We start from the raw sequence: 23,133 nt of genomic DNA, 5'->3' as shown, positions 1-23,133 counted from the left end.
ACAACTAACCCTGGACAGTAGTTTGTTATAGATCCATTCAACAACTAACCCTGGACAGTAGTTTGTTATAGATCTAATCAACAACTAACCCTGGACAGTAGTTTGTTATAGATCTAATCAACAACTAACCCTGGACAGTAGTTTGTTATAGATCTAATCAACAACTAACCCTGGACAGTAGTTTGTTATAGATCCATTCAACAACTAACCCTGGACAGTAGTTTGTTATAGATCCATTCAACAACTAACCCTGGACAGTAGTTTGTTATAGATATAATCAACAACTAACCCTGGACAGTCGCCCCAAAGAGCCTTTTACAGTAACCGGCCTACACCTACTGGACAGTCGTTTGTTAATGATCCAGGCTTTGGCAGCTGGCGTCCAGCGTAGGGCCTCAAACTGCTTTTGGAGGGAAATTATATTATAGGCTCTCACAATTAATTTGTGGATGTCATCGAATAAATAATATACTTGACAAAAAAATGTAAAGAAATTATGCAGTTATATATATATATTTATGTATAAATGAAATGATGCAGACAATTACATTGATAGAAGCCACAATCTATCTGCGACATTAAAACTGATCTACCTCCTGAAGAAAAATAAGCTAATCAACGAACATACACGGTCGGTTTTCTACTTCTGCAAAACATTTCTACACGCAAAGGGTGGTTGTAATATTTATATCCTGGTCCTTGGTCAAGTGGGAGTCGAGTCCCTGTAAAAAGAATGCTGATATTGTTTGTGTTTCCACTGATTGTATGGTTTCAATGAGCCAATTAAGACTCCTTACCATAGTCCTCCCCTAGGAACCAAGAAGTCATTCAACTGAAAGAGAATGAACAACAACAGGAAACCACAACATTCAGGTCCACAATGACACGCCTCGGGTTCCAAGGATTTGATGTTGACAAAAGTAACACAGCCACTCTGAAACAACCTTCACCCAACCCTTGGAACAATGTTACCTTCACTCAACTCCCAACTCTTTTTGGGGGGTTCGAGGCCCTCTGATGCAGCCCCACCCAGGATATATCAGTGCTGCCTGCTAAACTGGGGGCTTAGTGTTTACACCCAAACTCTGGACACCTAAGGAGTTCAAGGGGCCTTATTATATATATATATATATATAATATTATATATCATAGCGCCTCAGCCCTTTCACATCCGCTACGCTGCTGCTATCAGGGGTCGTGTGTGTGTGTGTGTGTGTGTGTGTGTGTGTGTAGTGCTGATGGTAGGGGAATGTGGGGTTATTCAAACAGTAAAACAGCTGCTGTTGAGGAAAACACTGCTGTGGCTGCAGAACATAATCTACCAACGAGGGTATGAGTGAGAGTATTGTATTGTTAACAACAAGAGGCTAGAATCAGCAAGTCAGAGCTGGTTTGTTTGACTAGAGTCATTACACAGGACGAGATGACTACAACGTCATTCTCCAACATGAGGAGACTCGAGACTCTCTTCAATCCGGATAGCTGAAGTGTTACAGATGTGAGAGAAGGTAGAAGTGTGAAGGTCATTTCAGATTGAGCCGACATATACGCAGAGTTCAACGTTAATGCAATCCCAGGACCGATGTAATTAGGAGTCATGGCAACCATAGCACTTCCATCCCCCCTTAGCTAAAGACAGTTCTGACTGTAGAATTAGGCCAACTAGACGTGTTGTGTAACCGTCCGTTGTCTCCGGGGTAATTCTGTAGCCTCCTGGCCAGGGCCGTTTGATTCCAGCCTTGGGTACTGTGTTGTCAGCTCTGGCTTAACTCCATGATCTTTATTAAAGTGACCTGGGGTTAGGACAGACTGCATAGTCTGCTGACGGACCGGCGGCTACATGCACCTCAGACTGCGTGGGAAAGGAGGGATTGGAACCGTTTATAACAGCATGGTAATCTGAACACACACACACACACACATATACACACACAGACGCACACAACCAGAAGTGAAACTCACACACTTCATTCAGATACTAAATGTACACATCAACATCAGTGAAATAAGCATGTATTTCTTAGCTAATGGTGAGAAACCCCAAAACGTACAAGTCATTCCAAAATGGACCATCCTCTTGGGAAAAGGGCTAACCGAATGAAAAGGGCTAACCGAATGAAAAGGGCTAACCGAATGAAAAGGGCTAACCGAATGAAAAGGGCTAACCGAATGAAAAGGGCTAACCGAATGAAAAGGGCTAACCGAATGAAAAGGGCTAACCAAATGAAAAGGGCTAACCGAATGAAAAGGGCTAACCGAATGAAAAGGGCTAACCAAATGAAGGAACAAAACAACTGAAACCAAACTCAAAACAAAAGGAAAGTAAACCAAAGGTCAGCAGACCAGTGAGGGAGTCTGTCTGATTCAGTCCCCTTGTTGTTGTGACCTGCGTGATTACATGGATGAGTTCTACTGTATTCCTGTGAGACGTTGACTATGGAGGGTTTAAAGTGAGACATGTTGACTATGGAGGGTTTAAAGTGAGATATGTTGACTATGGAGGGTTTAAAGTGAGACATGTTGACTATGGAGGGTTTAAAGTGAGACATGTTGACTATGGAGGGTTTAAAGTGAGACATGTTGACTATGGGGGGTTTAAAGTGAGACATGTTGACTATGGAGGGTTTAAAGTGAGACATGTTGACTATGGGGGGTTTAAAGTGAGACATGTTGACTATGGAGGGTTTAAAGTGAGACATGTTGACTATGGAGGGTTTAAAGTGAGACATGTTGACTATGGAGGGTTTAAAGTGAGACATGTTGACTATGGAGGGTTTAAAGTGAGACATGTTGACTATGGAGGGTTTAAAGTGAGACATGTTGACTATGGAGGGTTTAAAGTGAGATATGTTGACTCCAGTGGAGGACTATGGAGGGTTTAAAGTGACACAAGTGATTAATTGACACAGAAAATAATAGCTCCCAAATCAGACACTGCTCTGTCATTAAAACATGACAGTAATCTACAAGATGAACTCTCTGTTGAAAACTGTACTTTGTTATTCATAATATACAACTTTAGGTTTACAAGACCTTTCCTTCTTCCGGAGACCCTGCCTCCTGCAATGCTGTGATGTTCTCACATCTGAGATATTCCCTCACATCCTGGTCACAAGCAGGAGCTATTCTGAAACCAATTGAATCACTCAAACAAACAAACACTGAATATTTATGATAATAAACCAAACAGTTACCACCATCGTCATTTACAAACATAATTTATTTAGTCTGGATAGCTTTAAGCAGTATGTAGATGCAAGCCTTGTCTTTAAGATCCTGCATGGTCTCCACCCCTATGTCGGCATATCGTGCTCAATGAAAGCACCTCTCGGAGAACAAGGGCAGTAACTAGAGGGGAAAACGTTGTCCCTTTTCAACACAGAAAAAAATCGGCCAATCTGTTAGAGCTACAATATGCTGGAATGCAATTCCCATGGAATTGAGAAGCTGCACGGATTATTGTAAACATGGCTAAAATCTATCCACACCTGTACACGAGTTCTGGGCTTCTTCATATGACGACAGTTGACGACAGTTGATGATGGTGTTGTTGTTGTGATTAGAATGGTATATTATATATTATTGGATGTAATGTATTGGTATTTTGTATTGATTTAGTGAGTATTTGTATTGTGACTGTGTAATTGTCCTTACCTGTCCTGGTGCTAATCAGCTATTGGCTAACCCCGGCACATTTACATGGATGTTACATTATTGTAATATAGATGTTGATTAATGTGCATTGTCCCCTATAAATAAATAAAACAAACAATATACTGTTTGATATAATGACAGGCTAACTACAAATACCTAGGTGTCTGGTTAGACTGTAAACTCTCCTTCCAGACTCACATTAAGCATCTCCAATCCAAAATGAAACCTAGAATTAGCTTCCTATTTTGCATCAAAGCATCCTTCACTCATGCTGCCAAACATACCCTCGTAAAACGGACTATCGAACCGATCCTTGACTTCGGCGATGTCATTTACAAAATATCCTCCAACACTCTACTCAGCAAACTGGATGCAGCCTATCACAGTGCCATCTGTTTTGTCACCAAAGCCCCATATACCACCCACCACTGCGACCTGCTCTCGTTGGCTGGCCCTCGCTTCATATTCGTCGCCAAACCCACTGGCTCCAGGTCATCTATAAGTCTTTGCAAGGTAAAGCCCCACCTTATCTCAGCTCACTGGTCACCATAGCAACACCCACACGTAGGCACACGCTCCAGCAGGTGTATCTCACTGGTCACCATAACAACACCCACACGTAGGCACACGCTCCAGCAGGTATATCTCACTGGTCATCCCCAAAGCCAACTCCTCTTTGGCTGCCTTTCCTTCCAGTTCTCTGCTGCCAATGACTGGAACAAATTGCAAAAATCACTGAAGCTGGAGACTCATATCTCCCTCACTAACTTTAAGCACCAGCTGTCAGAGCAGCTTCCAGATCATTGCACCTGTACATAGCCCATCTGTAAATAGCCCATCCAACTACCTCATTCCCATATTGTTATTTATTTTATTTATACATATTTTTATTTTGCTCCTTTGCACCCCAGTATCTCTACTTGCACATTCATCTTCTGCACATCTATCACTCCAGTGTTTAATTGCTAAATTGTAATTATTTCGTCACTATGGCCTATTTATTGCCTTACCTCCCTAATCTTACTATATTTGCACACATTGTATATAGACTTTTCTATTGTGTTATTGACTGTACATTTGTTTATTCCATGTGTAACTCTGTGTTGTTTGTGTTGCACTGATTTGCTATATCTCGGCAAGGTCACAGTTGTAAATGAGAACTTGTTAAATAAAGGTGAAATAAATATTTTTTTAATAAATAAAAAATGCTGTTGCTCACTAGTCTAATCAAATCTGTATGGTGCCTGAGGAGGATGGTCTTCCCCTTGTGGTGCCAAAAACATGATGGGGAGGAGGGGGAGGAGGAGGAGGAGGAGGAGGGGGAGGAGGAGGGGAGGAAGGGGAGGAGGAGGAAGGGGAGGAGGACACTGTTAAGTGTTGATGTTGTGTCCAGTCCAGGAGGAGTTAGGACAGAAGAGTCTTTCAGGGAAAGGGTGTTAACTATTCTCTGATGTTTCACCCCTAGAGAACACCCCACCCTTTCCTCTGAAAATATCTCAACTGTTATCAGAGGGTGTGTCTGGATCTGGGCCAAACTGTTGCATGTCACGTCCCAGGAGACCTCAAATTAACTGGTGGAGCTAAGCAGTGCTGCAGGTCATTGCCAAGTCTCAGTGGGTACAAAAGGCCAGGGCTTCACCAAACACACGGCGGCAATGACAGAGTCAGTACTTGCTGGACCTTGCTAATGCAATGGGAGTCTGTATGACAGAGCCTCTTTAGCCTGTTTACCCAAAGTGACTAACAATCTAATTGTCCTTAACTGCTCTTATCCTGAGCCTTCTGCCCTGGATCAGCAATCATGTGGATATTTTTGGAGGGATTTTCTTCTACGCAACAGAATTCCTTCCACCAAGAGTCCTGCTGCTATCTAACATAGTGGTAAAGAAAGTGCTCTGGCTCCTGCCCAGACTGATCTGGGTCCTACACAACAGGTTCCTGTTCAATCAGTACCAAACGGAAGGAAACCGACTGAAACATGGAGGGTTTTTAAATGTTTTGTTACGGTGTGCCCTAATGAACATGATCCAGGTTAAACGTTCTCCCAAAACAACCCCCCGACCTATTATAACTGTATAAGAGGTCGGGGGGGGGGGGGGGGGGGTTGTTATGGGAGACAGTTCGGAAAGTATTCAGACCCCTTGACTTTTTCCCTTTTTGTTGTTACATTACAGCCTTATTCTAAAATGTATTCAATTGTTATTTTTTTACTCAGGAGTCTACACACAAAACCACATAATGACATCACAATACCCCATAATGACATCACAATACCCCATAATGACATCACAAAACCCCATAATGACATCACAAATGACATCACAATACCCCATAATGACATCACAATACCCCATAATGACATCACAATACCCCATAATGACATCACAATACCCCATAATGACCAAGCAAAAGCAGGTTTTTAGAAATGTCTGCAAAAAAAATTTAAAAAATGAAATATCACATTTACATAAGTATCCAGACCCTTTACTCAGTACTTTGTTGAAGGACCTTTGGCAGCGATTACAGCCTTGAGTCTTCTTGGGTATGACACGACAAGCTTGGTACACCTGTATTTGGGGAGTTTCTCCCATTCTTCTCTGCAGATCCTCTCAAGCTCTGTCAGGTTGGATGGGGAGCGTCGCTGCATAGCTATTTTCAGGTCTCTCCAGAGATGTTTCATCGGGTTCAAGTCCAGGCTCTGGCTGGACCACTAAAGAACATTCAGAGACTTGTCCAGAAACCACTCCTGCGCCGTCTTGGCTGTGTTATTACGGTTGTTATCCTGTTGGAAGCTTCACCCCAGTCTGAAGTCCTGAGCGCTCTGGAACAGGTTTCCATTAAGGATATGCGTTGCTCTGTTCATCTTTCCCTCCATCCGGACTAGTGTCCCAGTCCCTGCCGCTGAAAAACATTCCCACATCATGATGATGCCACCACCATGGTGGGGCTCTAGGGATAATTCCTTCGACCTCATGGCTTGGTTTTTGCTCTGACATGCACTGTCAAATGTGGGAACTTATATAGACAGTTGTGTGTCTTTCCAAATCAAGTCCAATCAATTTAATTTTCCACAGGTGGACTCCAATCAAGTTGTAGAAACATCTCAAGGATGATCAATGGAAACAGGATGCACCTGAGCTCAGTTTCGAGTCTCATAACAAAGGCTCTGAATACTTATGTAAATAAGGTATTTCAGATTTTTAATACATTAGCAAAACATTTTTAGAAACCTGTTTTTGCTTTGTCATTATGGGGTATTGTGATGTCATTATGGGGTATTGTGATGTCATTATGGGGTGTTGTGATGTCATTATGGGGTATTGTGATGTCATTATGGGGTATTGTGATGTCATTATGGGGTGTTGTGTGTAGATTGAGGAGTTTTTTAATATATATGTTTTAATCATTTTAGAATAAGGCTGTAACGTAACAAAATGTGAAAAAAGTCAAGGGGTCTGAATACTTTCTGAATGCACTGTGGATCCATTATAGAGTGCAGATGTACAGTGTCATATCATGATGAAGTCCATAGTGGACATGATTTTATTGCAGAAGTTGCACGATAATGTCCAAAGCTGCAAAGGTCACGAACCAGCCCGCCTGCACTGCCATAGCTGCTGTTGCTCCGTTGTTCTTAGAGTCCTCTATGTTAGTACTGATGGTTCCCACCGGTCTAGCAGGCCTGCTGATTATGCTTGGGTTGTGGTTACTCTGCAGCTCTGTAGCTCGGACCACCCTCACCACCCTGGTATAGTCTCTCTCCGTGGAGACACACTGGTAGTGCCCATAGTGCTCTGTCTGCATGGAGGGGATGAGATGGAGACAGCTGGCCTGCAGTCGCAGACAGGGGCGTGTCGTGCCCAGGTGTTCCCAGCTGTAGTGGGCGTGGTAGGAGTCTATGGGACAGGACAGGTAGAAGGGGACGTTCAGGGGCACAGAGTGGACCGATGCACCGAGGGCGTTCAGGGACGAGGAGGGCTGGGTGTCACGTCTGGTCCTGTTGCTGGGCTTCTTTGGTTCTGGAGAAAGAGTCGGAGAAATGTATTTAACAAGGTAGGGGAATGGAAATCTAGCCTATTCATTCAACACATTCCAAATCAAATAACAGTGGTCCAGGCATCAGATTGACTCATTTGATTGATTGATTGATTGATTGAATTATTATCAGTGTGTGAGATGTCGATGTACAGTGTACCTTCTGATATTTTAACTCCTGCTGTTTTAAGGCACACATTAGTTTCTCCTCCATCAATATTTTGAATGCCTCCCCTATGGAAAGAAAAACAACAACATTTTAATCACAACGTTCAGTTCACTAAGACTAACACTGAGACTATATCAGTTTAGATACAGTAGACAGCAATGCTAGGTATATAAAGAAGAACCAAAAGTGGTCCTGCCAGTTACTGTAAAAGGCTCTTTGGGGTGTAGGCCGGTTACTGTAAAAGGCTCTTTGGGGTGTAGGCCGGTTACTGTAAAAGGCTCTTTGGGGTGTAGGCCGGTTACTGTAAAAGGCTCTTTGGGGTGTAGGCCGGTTACTGTAAAATCCTCTTTGGGGTGTAGGCCGGTTACTGTAAAAGGCTCTTTGGGGTGTAGGCCGGTTACTGTAAAAGGCTCTTTGGGGTGTAGGCCGGTTACTGTAAAAGGCTCTTTGGGGTGTAGGCCGGTTACTGTAAAATCCTCTTTGGGGTGTAGGTCGGTTACTGTAAAAGGCTCTTTGGAGTGTAGGCCGGTTACTGTAAAAGGCTCTTTGGGGTGTAGGCCGGTTACTGTAAAAGGCTCTTTGGGGTGTAGGCCGGTTACTGTAAAAGGCTCTTTGGGGTGTAGGCCGGTTACTGTAAAAGGCTCTTTGGGGTGTAGGCCGGTTACTGTAAAATCCTCTTTGGGGTGTAGGCCGGTTACTGTAAAAGGCTCTTTGGGGTGTAGGCCGGTTACTGTAAAATCCTCTTTGGGGTGTAGGCCGGTTACTGTGAAAGGCTATTTGGGGTGTAGGCCGGTTACTGTAAAAGGCTCTTTGGGGTGTAGGCCGGTTACTGTAAAAGGCTCTTTGGGGTGTAGGCCGGTTACTGTAAAATCCTCTTTGGGGTGTAGGCCGGTTACTGTAAAAGGCTCTTTGGGGTGTAGGCCGGTTACTGTAAAAGGTTCTTTGGGGTGTAGGCCAGTTACTGTAAAAGGCTCTTTGGGGTTGTTGGAGCGAACCATTAAGGAGAGCTCAGCATTGGCTGAGGCTGAAGTAGCAAGGACATGCACATTAAGAGAAGATGACACCCAGGCCATATGACACCAAGGCTATGCTCTATTTTTGAAAGAGTACATTAACCAAGACCAAACGTACATCTATGACAGCTGGACGTACTATGGTCAGCAGGATACAGGAAGAAGGATGGAAGCAAGATAACTGATGACTAAAACATGAAACATAAACATGCAATGCATATATTATTTTTAGGACGTGAAAGTAGTTCTACCATCATTATAACCTAACCAAAGCAGATATGAGCGTTAGTGGGCATAAACCAGCAAGCTCTGAGATGAGAAGAAAATAATGAAGGAAGGTCAAGGGAAGCTATTTTCATATAGAGGGAGGGGACTCTATACGTTATGCAAAGACAGAATCCTATAAAGGCAGGACTCTGTACTATGATAATTTAGTCTCTTTCCATGGAGGGGCTTGGCCCTGTTATGTTTGTGATAGGGTCCTTCCATGGAAGGGCTCAGCCCTGTTATATTTGTGATAGGGTCATTCCATGGAGGGGCTCAGCCCTGTTATGTTTGTGATAGGGTCATTCCATGGAGGGGCTTGGCCCTGTTATGTTAGTGATAAGGTCCTTCCATGGAGGGGCTCGGCCCTGTTATGTTTGTGATAGGCTCAGCCCTGTTATGTTTGTGATAGGGTCCTTCCATGGAGGGGCTCGGCCCTGTTATGTTTGTGATAGGGTTCTTCCATGGAGGGGCTCAGCCCTGTTATGTTTGTGATAAGGTCATTCCATGGAGGGGCTCAGCCCTGTTATGTTTGTGATAGGGTCCTTCCATGGAGGGGCTCAGCCCTGTTATGTTTGTGATAGGGTCCTTCCATGGAGGGGCTCAGCCCTGTTATGTTTGTGATAGGGTCCTTCCATGCAATTCTCCACAACAGGGTCTAGGCCGGTACCTGTAAAAGGCTCTTTGGGGTCTAGGCCAGTTACTGTAAAAGGCTCTTTGGGGTCTAGGCCGATTACTGTAAAACTTTTTTTGGGGTCTAGGCCAGTTACTGTAAAATACTCTTTGGGGTCTAGGCCGATTACTGTAAAACTATTTTTGGGGTCTAGGCCGGTTACTGTAAAAGGTTCTTTGGGGACTAGGCCGTTTACTGTAAAAGGCTCTTTGGGGTGTAGGCCGGTTACTGTAAAAGGCTCTTTAGGGTGTAGGCCGATTGCTGTAAAACTATTTTTGGGGTCTAGGCCAGTTACTGTAAAAGGCTCTTTTGGGGTCTAGGCTGGTTACTGTAAAAGGCTCTTTGGAGTCTAGGCCAGTTACTGTTAAAGGCACGTTGGGGTCTAGGCCGGTTACTGTAAAAGGCTCTTTGGGGTCTAGCCAGGTTACTGCAAAAGGCTCTTTGGGGTCTAGCCCAGTTACTGTAAAATCCTCTTTGGGGTCTAAGCCAGTTACTGTAAAAGGCTCTTTGGGGTGTAGGCCGGTTACTGTAAAAGGCTCGTTGGGGTCTAGGCCAGTTACTGTAAAAGGCTCGTTGGGGTCTAGGCCAGTTACTGTAAAAGGCTTGTTGGGGTCTAGGCCGGTTACTGTAAAAGGCTCGTTGGGGTCTAGGCCAGTTACTGTAAAAGGCTTGTTGGGGTCTAGGCCGGTTACTGTAAAAGGCTCGTTGGGGTCAAATCAAATCAAATCAAAAAATCAAATCAAATCAAATTTTATTTGTCACATACACATGGTTAGCAGATGTTAATGCGAGTGTAGCGAAATGCTTGTGCTTCTAGTTCCGACAATGCAGTAATAACAAGTAATCTAACTAACAATTCCAAAACTACTGTCTTGTACACAGTGTGAGGGGATAAAGAATATGTACATAAGGATATATGAATGAGTGATGGTACAGAGCAGCATAGGCAGATACAGTAGATTGTATCGAGTACAGTATATACATATGAGATGAGTATGTAAACAAAGTGGCATAGTTAAAGTGGCTAGTGATACATGTATTACATAAGGATACAGTCGATGATATAGAGTACAGTATATACGTATGCATATGAGATGAATAATGTAGGGTAAGTAACATTATATAAGGTAGCATTGTTTAAAGTGGCTAGTGATATATTTACATCATTTCCCATCAATTCCCATTATTAAAGTGGCTGGAGTTGAGTCAGTGTCAGTGTGTTGGCAGCAGCCACTCAATGTTAGTGGTGGCTGTTTAACAGTCTGATAGCCTTGAGATAGAAGCTGTTTTTCAGTCTCTCGGTCCCAGCTTTGATGCACCTGTACTGACCTCGCCTTCTGGATGATAGCGGGGTGAACAGGCAGTGGCTCGGGTGGTTGATGTCCTTGATGATCTTTATGGCCTTCCTGTGACATCGGGTGGTGTAGGTGTCCTGGAGGGCAGGTAGTTTGCCCCCGGTGATGCGTTGTGCAGACCTCACTACCCTCTGGAGAGCCTTCCGGTTGAGGGCGGAGCAGTTGCCGTACCAGGCGGTGATACAGCCCGCCAGGATGCTCTCGATTGTGCATCTGTAGAAGTTTGTGAGTGCTTTTGGTGACAAGCCGAATTTCTTCAGCCTCCTGAGGTTGAAGAGGCGCTGCTGCGCCTTCTTCACAATGCTGTCTGTGTGAGTGGACCAATTCAGTTTGTCTGTGATGTGTATGCCGAGGAACTTAAAACTTGCTACCCTCTCCACTACTGTTCCATCGATGTGGATAGGGGGGTGTTCCCTCTGCTGTTTCCTGAAGTCCACAATCATCTCCTTAGTTTTGTTGACGTTGAGTGTGAGGTTATTTTCCTGACACCACACTCCGAGGGCCCTCACCTCCTCCCTGTAGGCCGTCTCGTCGTTGTTGGTAATCAAGCCTACCACTGTTGTGTCGTCCGCAAACTTGATGATTGAGTTGGAGGCGTGCGTGGCCACGCAGTCGTGGGTGAACAGGGAGTACAGGAGAGGGCTCAGAACGCACCCTTGTGGGGCCCCAGTGTTGAGGATCAGCGGGGAGGAGATGTTGTTGCCTACCCTCACCACCTGGGGGCGGCCCGTCAGGAAGTCCAGTACCCAGTTGCACAGGGCGGGGTCGAGACCCAGGGTCTTGAGCTTGATGACGAGCTTGGAGGGTACTATGGTGTTGAATGCCGAGCTGTAGTCAATGAACAGCATTCTCACATAGGTATTCCTCTTGTCCAGATGGGTTAGGGCAGTGTGCAGTGTGGTTGAGATTGCATCGTCTGTGGACCTATTTGGGCGGTAAGCAAATTGGAGTGGGTCTAGGGTGTCAGGTAGGGTGGAGGTGATATGGTCCTTGACTAGTCTCTCAAAGCACTTCATGATGACGGAAGTGAGTGCTACGGGGCGGTAGTCGTTTAGCTCAGTTACCTTAGCTTTCTTGGGAACAGGAACAATGGTGGCCCTCTTGAAGCATGTGGGAACAGCAGACTGGTATAGGGATTGATTGAATATGTCCGTAAACACACCGGCCAGCTGGTCTGCGCATGCTCTGAGGGCGCGGCTGGGGATGCCGTCTGGGCCTGCAGCCTTGCGAGGGTTAACACGTTTAAATGTCTTACTCACCTCGGCTGCAGTGAAGGAGAGACCGCAAGTTTTCGTTGCAGGCCGTGTCAGTGGCACTGTATTGTCCTCAAAGCGGGCAAAAAAGTTATTTAGTCTGCCTGGGAGCAGGACATCCTGGTCCGTGACTGGGCTGGATTTCTTCCTGTAGTCCGTGATTGACTGTAGACCCTGCCACATGCCTCTTGTGTCTGAGCCGTTGAATTGAGATTCTACTTTGTCTCTGTACTGACGCTTAGCTTGTTTGATAGCCTTGCGGAGGGAATAGCTGCACTGTTTGTATTCGGTCATGTTACCAGACACCTTGCCCTGATTAAAAGCAGTGGTTCGCGCTTTCAGTTTCACACGAATGCTGCCATCAATCCACGGTTTCTGGTAAGGGAATGTTTTAATCGTTGCTATGGGAACGACATCTTCAACGCACATTCTAATGAACTCGCACACCGAATCAGCGTATTCGTCAATGTTGTTGTCTGACGCAATACGAAACATGTCCCAGTCCACGTGATGGAAGCAGTCTTGGAGTGTGGAGTCAGCTTGGTCGGACCAGCGTTGGACAGACCTCAGCGTGGGAGCCTCTTGTTTTAGTTTCTGTCTGTAGGCAGGGATCAACAAAATGGAGTCGTGGTCAGCTTTTCCGAAAGGGGGGCGGGGCAGGGCCTTATATGCGTCGCGGAAGTTAGAGTAACAATGATCCAAGGTCTTTCCACCCCTGGTTGCGCAATCGATATGCTGATAAAATTTGGGGAGTCTTGTTTTCAGATTAGCCTTGTTAAAATCCCCAGCTACAATGAATGCAGCCTCCGGATAAATGGTTTCCAGTTTGCAAAGAGTCAAATAAAGTTCATTCAGAGCCAACGATGTGTCTGCTTGGGGGTGGATATATACGGCTGTGATTATAATCGAAGAGAATTCTCTTGGTAGATAATGCGGTCTACATTTGATTGTGAGGAATTCTAAATCAGGTGAACAGAAGGATTTGAGTTCCTGTATTTTTCTTTCATCACACCATGTCACGTTAGTCATAAGGCATACGCCCCCGCCCCTCTTTTTACCAGAAAGATGTTTTTTCCTGTCTGCGCGATGCGTGGAGAAACCTGTTGGCTGCACCGCTTCGGATAGCGTCTCTCCAGTAAGCCACGTTTCCGTGAAGCAAAGAACGTTACAGTCTCTGATGTCCCTCTGGAATGCTACCCTTGCTCGGATTTCATCAACCTTGTTGTCAAGAGACTGGACATTGGCAAGAAGAATGCTAGGGAATGGTGCACGGTGTGCCCGTCTCCGGAGTCTGACCAGAAGACCGCCTCGTTTCCCTCTTTTTCGGAGTCGTTTTTTTGGGTCGCTGCATGGGATCCACTCCGTTGTCCTGTTTGTAAGGCAGAGCACAGGATCCGCGTTGCGAAAAGCGTATTCTTGGTCGTACTGATGGTGAGTTGACGCTGATCTTATATTCAGTAGTTCTTCTCGACTGTATGTGATGAAACCTAAGATGACCTGGGGTACTAATGTAAGAAATAACACGTAAAAAAACAAAAAACTGCATAGTTTCCTAGGAACGCGAAGCGAGGCGGCCATCTCTGTAGGCAGGTTACTGTAAAAGGCTCTTTTTTATTCATTATTATTTGTACTTCACCTTTATTTAACCAGGAAGGCTAGTCGAGAACAAGATCTCATTTACAACTGCGACCTGGCCAAGATAAAGCAAAGCAGTTCGACACATACAACAACACAGAGTTACACATGGAATAAACAAACATACAGTCAATAATACAGTAGAAAGTCTATATACAGTGTGTGCAAATGAGGTAGGATAGGGGAGGTAAGGCAGTAAATAGGCCATGGTGGCGAAGTAATTACAATTTAGCAATTAAACACCAGAATGGTAGATGTGCAGAAGATGCATGTGTAAGTAGAGATACTGGGGTGCAAAGGAGCAAGATAAATAAATAAATACAGTATGGGGATGAGGTAGTTGGATGGGCTGTTTACAGATGGGCTGTGTACAGGTGCAGTGATCTGTGAGCTGCTTTGACAGCTGGTTCTTAAAGCTAGTGAGAGAGATATGAGTCTTCAGTTTCAGTGATTTTTGCAGTTCGTTCCAGTCATTGGCAGCAGAGAACTGGAAGGAAAGGCAGCCAAAGGAAGAATTGGTATGGGGTTGACCAGTGAGATATACCTGCTGGAGTGTGTGCTACGGGTGGGTGTTGCTATGGCGACCAGTGAGCTGAGATAAGGCGGGGCTTTACCTAGCAGAGACTTGTAGATGACCTAGAGCCAGTGGGTTTGGCGACAAATATGAATCGAGGGCCAGCCAACGAGAGCATACAGGTCGCAATGGTGGGTAGTATATGGGGCTTTGGTGACAAAACGGATGGCACTGTGATAGACTAGATCCAATTTGCTGAGTAGAGTGTTGGAGGCTATTTTGTAAATGACATTGCCGAAGTCGAGGATCGGTAGGATGGTCAGTTTTACGAGGGTATGTTTGGCAGCATGAGTGAAGGATGCCTTGTCATTCTTTCTTCTTTCTTTTTGTCATTCATTATTTGGCCTGGGAGTGTAAAAGGCTCTTTGCGGTCTAAGCCGGTTAATGTAAAAGCACTTTGTGAAAACTGCTTCTGTAAAAAGGGCTTATAAATCCACTTGATTGAAAGACACAGCTTATGGGACAGCCATGCTTGGTCAATTGAGGAGGAGCCAAAGAGGAAACATTAGACTTACGGGACGGTGGGTTTGCACCCAGCCTCTGTCCAGGCGCAGTACGGGTCTCTGGCCAGAACACACACATAACAGGATCCGTTATAGTCCTGACACCTCTGGAGGTCCAGAATGGAGATCTGCTCTGACAAACCCACCACCAGTTTCCTCTGCACATAGACAGAAAGATGCTAGTTAATACTAAAACATCCCATCACATATATTTCACATTTGAACAATATCTATCTTAATACCATCAGAGTCTAAGCCCTGTCTTTATTGGGGTTACTGCTATTAGCTTAAACAAACGCTTTCCACAGAGGGGTCATACTAGCGTATAGCCCAAACTGTTTGGATGCCACAGACAGAAGTTGGCAGATCGGCGTTACCGATTTCAGACGAGTCTCCTGACACTTGGGGAGATCGTAAAGCAAAATGGAGAACACCATCGTGAGAGTGTTATCTTTCCAGGGGTCAGTTTGTAGGCTTAAATGTTCAGACGCTACAGACGATATTGTGAGAAGACCCATTTTTGGGATGTCTCCTGGTCTGACAAACACCGCTCTAGCTCTGTGACCTTTCACCTCCCGAGTGGCGCAGCAGTCTAAGGAACTGCATCTCAGCGCTATAGGTGTCAGTACAGACAGACCCTGGTTCGATCCTGGGCTGTATCACAACCGGCCGTGATCAGGAGTCCCATAGGGCGGCGGACAATTGGCCCAGTGCTGTGGGAATGTTTTTCAGCGGCAGGGACTGGGAGACTAGTCAGGATTGAGGGAAAGATGAACGGAGCAGAATACAGAGAGATCCTTGATGAAAACCTGCTCCAGAGCACTCAGGACCTCAGACTCGGGCAAAGGTTCAACTTCAAACAGGACAACGACCCTAAGCAAACAGCCAAGAAAACGCAGGAGTGGCTTCAGGACAAGTCACTGAATGTCCTTGAGTGGCCCAGCCAGAGCCCAGACTTGGAGAGTCTGGCTGTGTGCTTAGGGTCTCTGGGAGAGACCTGGAAATAGCTGTGCAGCGACGCTCCCCATCCAACCTGATAGAGCTTGAGAGGATCTGCAGAGAAGAATGGGAGAAACTCCCCAAATACAGGTGTGCCAAGCTTGTAGCGTCATACCCAAGACGACTGGAGGCTGTAATCGCTGCCAAAAGTACTGAGTAAAGGGTCTGAATACTTATGGAAATGTGATATTTCCGGTTTTTATTTTTAATACATTTGCAAACATTTCTAAAAAAAACGTTTTGCTTGGTCATTATGGGGTATTGTGTGTAGATTGATGAGGAAAAACATGGAGGAAGTGAAGGGGTCTGAATACTTTCAGAATGCACAGTAACCTGATCACATAGGGCCTAGGTCATATCTCATATAACCTGTACACTCAGTGTATATCTATATTAAACACCACTCTTCTGAATACCACCCTTCTAGTCATATCCAAAATAACTTGATCACAGTACATTTTAGCAATTTATCAGACGCTCTTACCCAGAGTGACTTACAGGAGCTATTAAGGTTAAGTCCCTTGCTCAAGAGTACATACATTGACAGATTTTTCACCTGTTCTTCTCTGGGATTCGAACCAGCAACCATTCGTTACTGGCCCAACGCTCTTAACGACTAGGCTACCTGCCACCCCTGCCGGTACCTTTCTAGAGTCCAGTTTCATGGATCTGATGACATCAGAGTGGTTGGAGAGATGAGTCTCTGAGATGATGAAAGGTTTGAAACGATCATTTAAGATCTTATGGATCATTCCAGTGTCTGGGGAAGGAGATACAGAAAGTTAAACAATAATTTACAAGTTGAAATAGGCCTGATTGCAGTGCACAGTCATTTAGTCACTACAAGTTGAAATAAGCCTGATTGCAGTGCACAGTCATTCACAAGTTGAAATAGGCCTGATTGCAGTGCACAGTCATTTATTTACAAGCTGAAATAGGCCTGATTGCAATGCACAGTCATTTATTTACAAGTTGAAATAGGCCTGATTTCAGTGCACAGTCATTTATTTACAAGTTGAAATAGGCCGGTTTGCAGAGGCCTGGCAGCAAGTAAGTAGCCTTCCAAGAGCCTTGGCTTGCTCGAGCTGGAAGACACTGAGAAACAGCTTCTATCTCCAGTCCATTAGACTGTTAATCAGTCACCACTAGCCAGTCTCTGCCCAGTACCCTGTCCTGAACCTTAGCCACTGTCACTAGCCAGCCTCTGTCCAGTACCCTGCCCTGAACCTTGGCCACTGTCACTAGCCAGCCTCTGTCCAGTACCCTGTCCTGAACCTTAGCTACTGTCACTAGCCAGCCTCTGTCCAGTACCCTGTCCCGAACCTTAGCCACTGTTACTAGCCAGCCTCTGCCCAGTACCCTGTCCTGAACCTTAGTCAATGTCACTAGCCAGTCTCTGCCCAGTACCCTGTCCTGAACCTTAGTCACTGTCACTAGCCAGCCTCTGCCCGGTACTCTACCCTGAACCTTAGTCACTGTCACTAGCCAGCCTCTGTCCAGTACCCTGCCCTGAACCTTAGTCACTGTCACTATCCGGCTACCACCCGGTACTCTACCCAGCACCCTAGAGAATGTTGCCCTACGTACATAGAATCATTGAACAAAGATCACTGTAATAATGTTTACATACTGTCTAACCCATGTTATAGGTATATACTGTATTCTAGTCATGGCTCATCCTACTGCCCTAGTTTACTGCCCTGGTATTAATTATCTGGTATTAATGCCCTGGTATTAATGCCCTGGTATTAATGCCCTGGTATTACTGCCTTGGTATTACTGCCCTGGTATTAATGCCCTGGTATTACTGCCCTGGTATTAATATCTGTTATTAATTATCTGGTATTATTGCCCTGGTATTAATGCCCTGGTATTACTGCCCTGGTATTACTGCCCTGGTATTAATGCCCTGGTATTATTGCCCTGGTATTAATGCCCTGGTATTACTGCCCTGGTATTAATGCCCTGGTATTAATGCCCTGGTATTACTGCCTTGGTATTACTGCCCTGGTATTAATGCCCTGGTATTACTGCCCTGGTATTAATATCTGTTATTAATTATCTGGTATTATTGCCCTGGTATTAATGCCCTGGTATTATTGCCCTGGTATTAATGCCCTGGTATTATTGCCCTGGTATTACTGCCCTGGTATTAATGCCCTGGTATTAATGCCCTGGTATTACTGCCCTGGTATTAATGCCCTGGTATTACTGCCCTGTTATTAATGCCCTGGTATTCATTATGTGGTATTACTGCCCTGGTATTACTGCCCTGGTATTAATGCCCTGGTATTACTGCCCTGGTATTAATGCCCTGGTATTAATGCCCTGGTATTAATGCCCTGGGATTACTGCCCTGGTATTAATTATCTGGTATTAATTATCTGGTATTATTGCCCTGGTATTATTATCTGGTATTAATTATCTGGTATTAATTATCTGGTATTATTGCCCTGGTATTACTGCCCTGGTATTAATGCCCTGGTATTAATGCCCTGGGATTACTGCCCTGGTATTATTATCTGGTATTAATTATCTGGTATTATTGCCCTGGTATTACTGCCCTGGTATTAATTATCTGGTATTACTGCCCTGGTATTATTATCTGGTATTAATTATCTGGTATTATTGCCCTGGTATTACTGCCCTGGTATTATTATCTGGTATTAATTATCTGGTATTATTATCTGGTATTAATTATCTGGTATTAATGCCCTGGTATTAATGCCCTGGGATTACTGCCCTGGTATTATTATCTGGTATTAATTATCTGGTATTATTGCCCTGGTATTACTGCCCTGGTATTAATTATCTGGTATTACTGCCCTGGTATTATTATCTGGTATTAATTATCTGGTATTATTGCCCTGGTATTACTGCCCTGGTATTATTATCTGGTATTAATTATCTGGTATTATTGCCCTGGTATTACTGCCCTGGTATTAATGCCCTGGTATTAATGCCCTGGTATTAATGCCCTGGGATTACTGCCCTGGTATTATTATCTGGTATTAATTATCTGGTATTATTGCCCTGGTATTACTGCCCTGGTATTAATTATCTGGTATTACTGCCCTGGTATTATTATCTGGTATTAATTATCTGGTATTACTGCCCTGGTATTACTGCCCTGGTATTAATTATCTGGTATTATTGCCCTGGTATTAAAGCCCTGGTATTACTGCCCTGGTATTACTGCACTGGTATTAATTATCTGGTATTACTGCCCTGGTATTAATTATCTGGTATTACTACCCTGGTATTAATTATCTGGTATTACTACCCTGGTATTAATGCCCTGGTATTAATTATCTGGTATTATTGCCCTGGTATTAATGACCTGGTATTAATGCCCTGGTATTAATGCCCTGGTATTATTATATGGTATTAATTATCTGGTATTAATTATCTGGTATTACTGCCCTGGTATTATTATCTGGTATTAATTATCTGGTATTACTGCCCTGGTATTACTGCCCTGGTATTATTATCTGGTATTAATTATCTGGATTTACTACCCTGGTATTACTAGCATGGTATTAATTATCTGGTATTATTGCCCTGGTATTACTGCCCTGGTATTACTGCCCTTGTATTACTGCCCTGGTATTAATTATCTGGTAATACTGCCCTGGTATTATTATCTGGTATTAATGATCTAGTATTATTGCCCTGGTATTATTATCTGGTATTAATTATCTGGATTTACTACCCTGTTATTACTAGCATGGTATTAATTATCTGGTATTATTGCCCTGGTATTATTATCTGGTATTAATGATCTAGTATTATTGCCCTGGCATTACTTCCCTGGTATTACTACCCTGGTATTAATTATCTGGTATTATTGCCCTGGTATTAATGCCCTGGTATTAATGCCCTGGTATTACTGCCCTGGTATTACTGCCCTGGTATTAATTATCTGGTATTACTGCCCTGGTATTAATTATCTGGTATTACTACCCTGGTATTAATGCCCTGGTATTAATTATCTGGTATTACTACCCTGGTAATAATTATCTGGTATTACTGCCCTGGTATTATTATCTGGTATTAATTATCTGGTATTACTGCCCTGGTATTACTGCCCTGGTATTATTATCTGGTATTAATTATCTGGATTTACTACCCTGGTATTACTAGCATGGTATTAATTATCTGGTATTATTGCCCTGGTATTACTGCCCTGGTATTACTGCCCTGGTATTACTGCCCTGGTATTAATTATCTGGTAATACTGCCCTGGTATTATTATCTGGTATTAATGATCTAGTATTATTGCCCTGGTATTATTATCTGGTATTAATTATCTGGATTTACTACCCTGTTATTACTAGCATGGTATTAATTATCTGGTATTATTGCCCTGGTATTATTATCTGGTATTAATGATCTAGTATTATTGCCCTGGCATTACTTCCCTGGTATTACTACCCTGGTATTAATTATCTGGTATTATTGCCCTGGTATTAATGCCCTGGTATTAATGCCCTGGTATTACTGCCCTGGTATTACTGCCCTGGTATTAATTATCTGGTATTACTGCCCTGGTATTAATTATCTGGTATTACTACCCTGGTATTAATGCCCTGGTATTAATTATCTGGTATTACTACCCTGGTAATAATTATCTGGTATTACTGCCCTGGTATTAATTATCTGGTATTACTATCTGGTATTAATGATCTGGTATTATTGCCCTGTTATTAATTATCTGGTATTACTATCTGGTATTATTGCCCTGGTATTAATTATCTGGTATTACTACCCTGGAATTAATTATCTGGTATTACTGCCCTGGTATTACTGCCCTGGTATTAATTAGCTGGTATTACTACCCTGGAATTAATGATCTGGTATTACTGCCCTGGTATTACTGCCCTGGTATTATTGCCCTGGTAATAATGCCCTGGTATTAATGCCCTGTTATTAATTATCTGGTATTACTGCCCTGGTATTAATGCCCTGGTATTATTGCCCTGGTCTTAATTATCTGGTATTACTACCCTGGTATTACTACCCTGGTATTAATTATCTGGTATTACTGCTCTGGTATTACTACCCTGGTATTACTACCCTGGTATTCATTATCTGGTATTACTACCCTGGCATTACTACACTGGTATTACTACCCTGGTATTAATTATCTGGTATTACTACCCTGCTATTACTACCCTGGTATTAATGATCTGGTATTACTGCCCTGGTATTACTACCCTGGTATTAATTATCTGGTATTACTACCCTGGTATTACTCTCCTGGTATTAATGCCCTGGTATTAATTATCTGGTATGAATGCCCTGGTATTACTGCCCTGGTATTACTACCCTGGTATTAATTATATGGTATTACTCTCCTGGTATTAATGCCCTGGTATGAATTATCTGGTATTACTGCCCTGGTATTAATGCCCTGGTATTAATTATCTGGTATTACTGCCCTGGTATTAATGCCCTGGTATTACTGTCCTGGTATTAATTATCTGGTATTACTACCCTGGTATTACTGTACAAGCATTACGCTGCACCTGCAATGATATCTCAAATTCTGTGTACGTGACCAATAAACTTTGATTTGATAGTGTTTATTCATAGTGTTTATTCATAGTGTTTATTCATAGTGTTTCTTCATAGGGTTTATTCATAGGGTTTATTCATAGTGTTTATTCATAGTGTTTATTCATAGGGTTTATTCATAGTGTTTATTCATAGTGTTTATTCATAGGGTTTCTTCATAGGGTTTCTGTAGCATCAGACAGCTAGTCTTTCGCGGGGCCTGGCCTAACAGCTGGTATTAATTATCTGGCCTAACAGGCTGTCAAAGACGTTGTCGTTGTGCACATGAGACTCTGAATAACACGTGACTGTGATAAAGACATCATAATACTGATAACAACCATGATGAACAATGGTCACACTGTGTCTTCATTTCATCATGCTGTTGTTAGAAGAATATTACAGCACGGCAGGAAATGCAAACGTTTTGCCTATTCAAGATTTAAAAGGCTTCTAGTTTCTAATTTCCACTTCAAAACTTCAGAAGATTTTACAAAAAAATGTATCAACCTCTACCCAAAATAATTCATTAATTATAATCAACACAACAATTCACATTTCCTGTTGCTGCAGGATTATTTTCCTGTTTTGTGAAACTGGCTCAAATTAAGATCCAACATCTGTAGGTCAGCAACAGCACCGACAGTAGAAAAGGGGTGAATGTTCAACTTGGTGGTATTTAATTTCAACCCAGAGAGTCTATTTCCAGACATGGAGCCCAGACATCACCTACCAGTTGCTAGCAGCAGGACGTTGTGCATGGTGTAGTCTGCAGCCTGTACTCGGTCCACAACTATCTTGGTGTAGTTATAGTTAGAGATGTAGAATGGGGTGTAGGGCTGGATGGGATGAATCCAGTCTGTCATCTCTGGGTGATCCTTTATCACGTTCACCGTAGCCAACGGCAGGTCTTTACTGTCAGGGACACACTGAGGAGATAAGACAGGAGAAAATATCTTTACCCAGATAAGCACCCCATTCGATACAAGCCTTTGCCAAATAAGTGAATAAAATCGGAATTTCGCAGGCAAATAATATGAGACATTCATGTCGCTTATCCCAGGACTAAATCTAGCATAGTTTGATCAGATGCATGTTATGTAGTCTGTCCACCAAAGATTACGGAGACATGGGATGCTGACATAAATATTCCAGCACAACTTCCTATGTTGTGTGGAGTTGGTGTTTACGTTTCTCAATAGGTCACAGGAAATCACTTAGTCCAAATAAGGGCATAAAACCTGCTTTTGTTTATACTCCTATAAGTCATTTAAAATTTCTTAAAAACACATGTATAAATGTTAACACTCTTACATGTTAAACCGTGTATATAAATATGCTTAAGGCATAGATACAAGAAGAAAAAGTCACTTGCTTCCTGGTAAAGGGAGTCAGGAAGCACAGCCGGCCTTAGTCAGACTGTTTTTTGTTTTGTTGTAGCCTATACAAC

At 43.4% G+C, this 23,133-nt stretch overlaps 1 protein-coding gene across 1 annotated transcript in view; it reads right to left on the bottom strand.

The window, feature by feature from the left end:
• Window positions 1-7,060: 7,060 nt before the first annotated feature.
• Window positions 7,061-23,133, bottom strand: part of LOC139406279 (semaphorin 7A (JohnMiltonHagen blood group)) — a 65,529-nt gene continuing 49,456 nt past the window's right edge. The window contains exons 10-14 of the mRNA XM_071148735.1: window positions 22,417-22,612; window positions 16,772-16,887; window positions 15,141-15,286; window positions 7,850-7,923; window positions 7,061-7,673 (exon numbers count right to left, since the gene is read on the bottom strand). Coding sequence (XP_071004836.1) covers window positions 7,198-7,673; window positions 7,850-7,923; window positions 15,141-15,286; window positions 16,772-16,887; window positions 22,417-22,612 — 1,008 coding nt within the window. The 3' untranslated portion in view covers window positions 7,061-7,197. The remainder of the gene's footprint in view (window positions 7,674-7,849; window positions 7,924-15,140; window positions 15,287-16,771; window positions 16,888-22,416; window positions 22,613-23,133) is intronic.

This window comes from Oncorhynchus clarkii, chromosome 4 (assembly GCF_045791955.1).
Source record: "Oncorhynchus clarkii lewisi isolate Uvic-CL-2024 chromosome 4, UVic_Ocla_1.0, whole genome shotgun sequence".
In the NCBI taxonomy this organism is placed as follows: Eukaryota; Metazoa; Chordata; class Actinopteri; order Salmoniformes; family Salmonidae; genus Oncorhynchus; species Oncorhynchus clarkii.
Note: the sequence above shows the minus strand (reverse complement) of the source record. Positions and strands in the feature narration are given on the sequence as shown.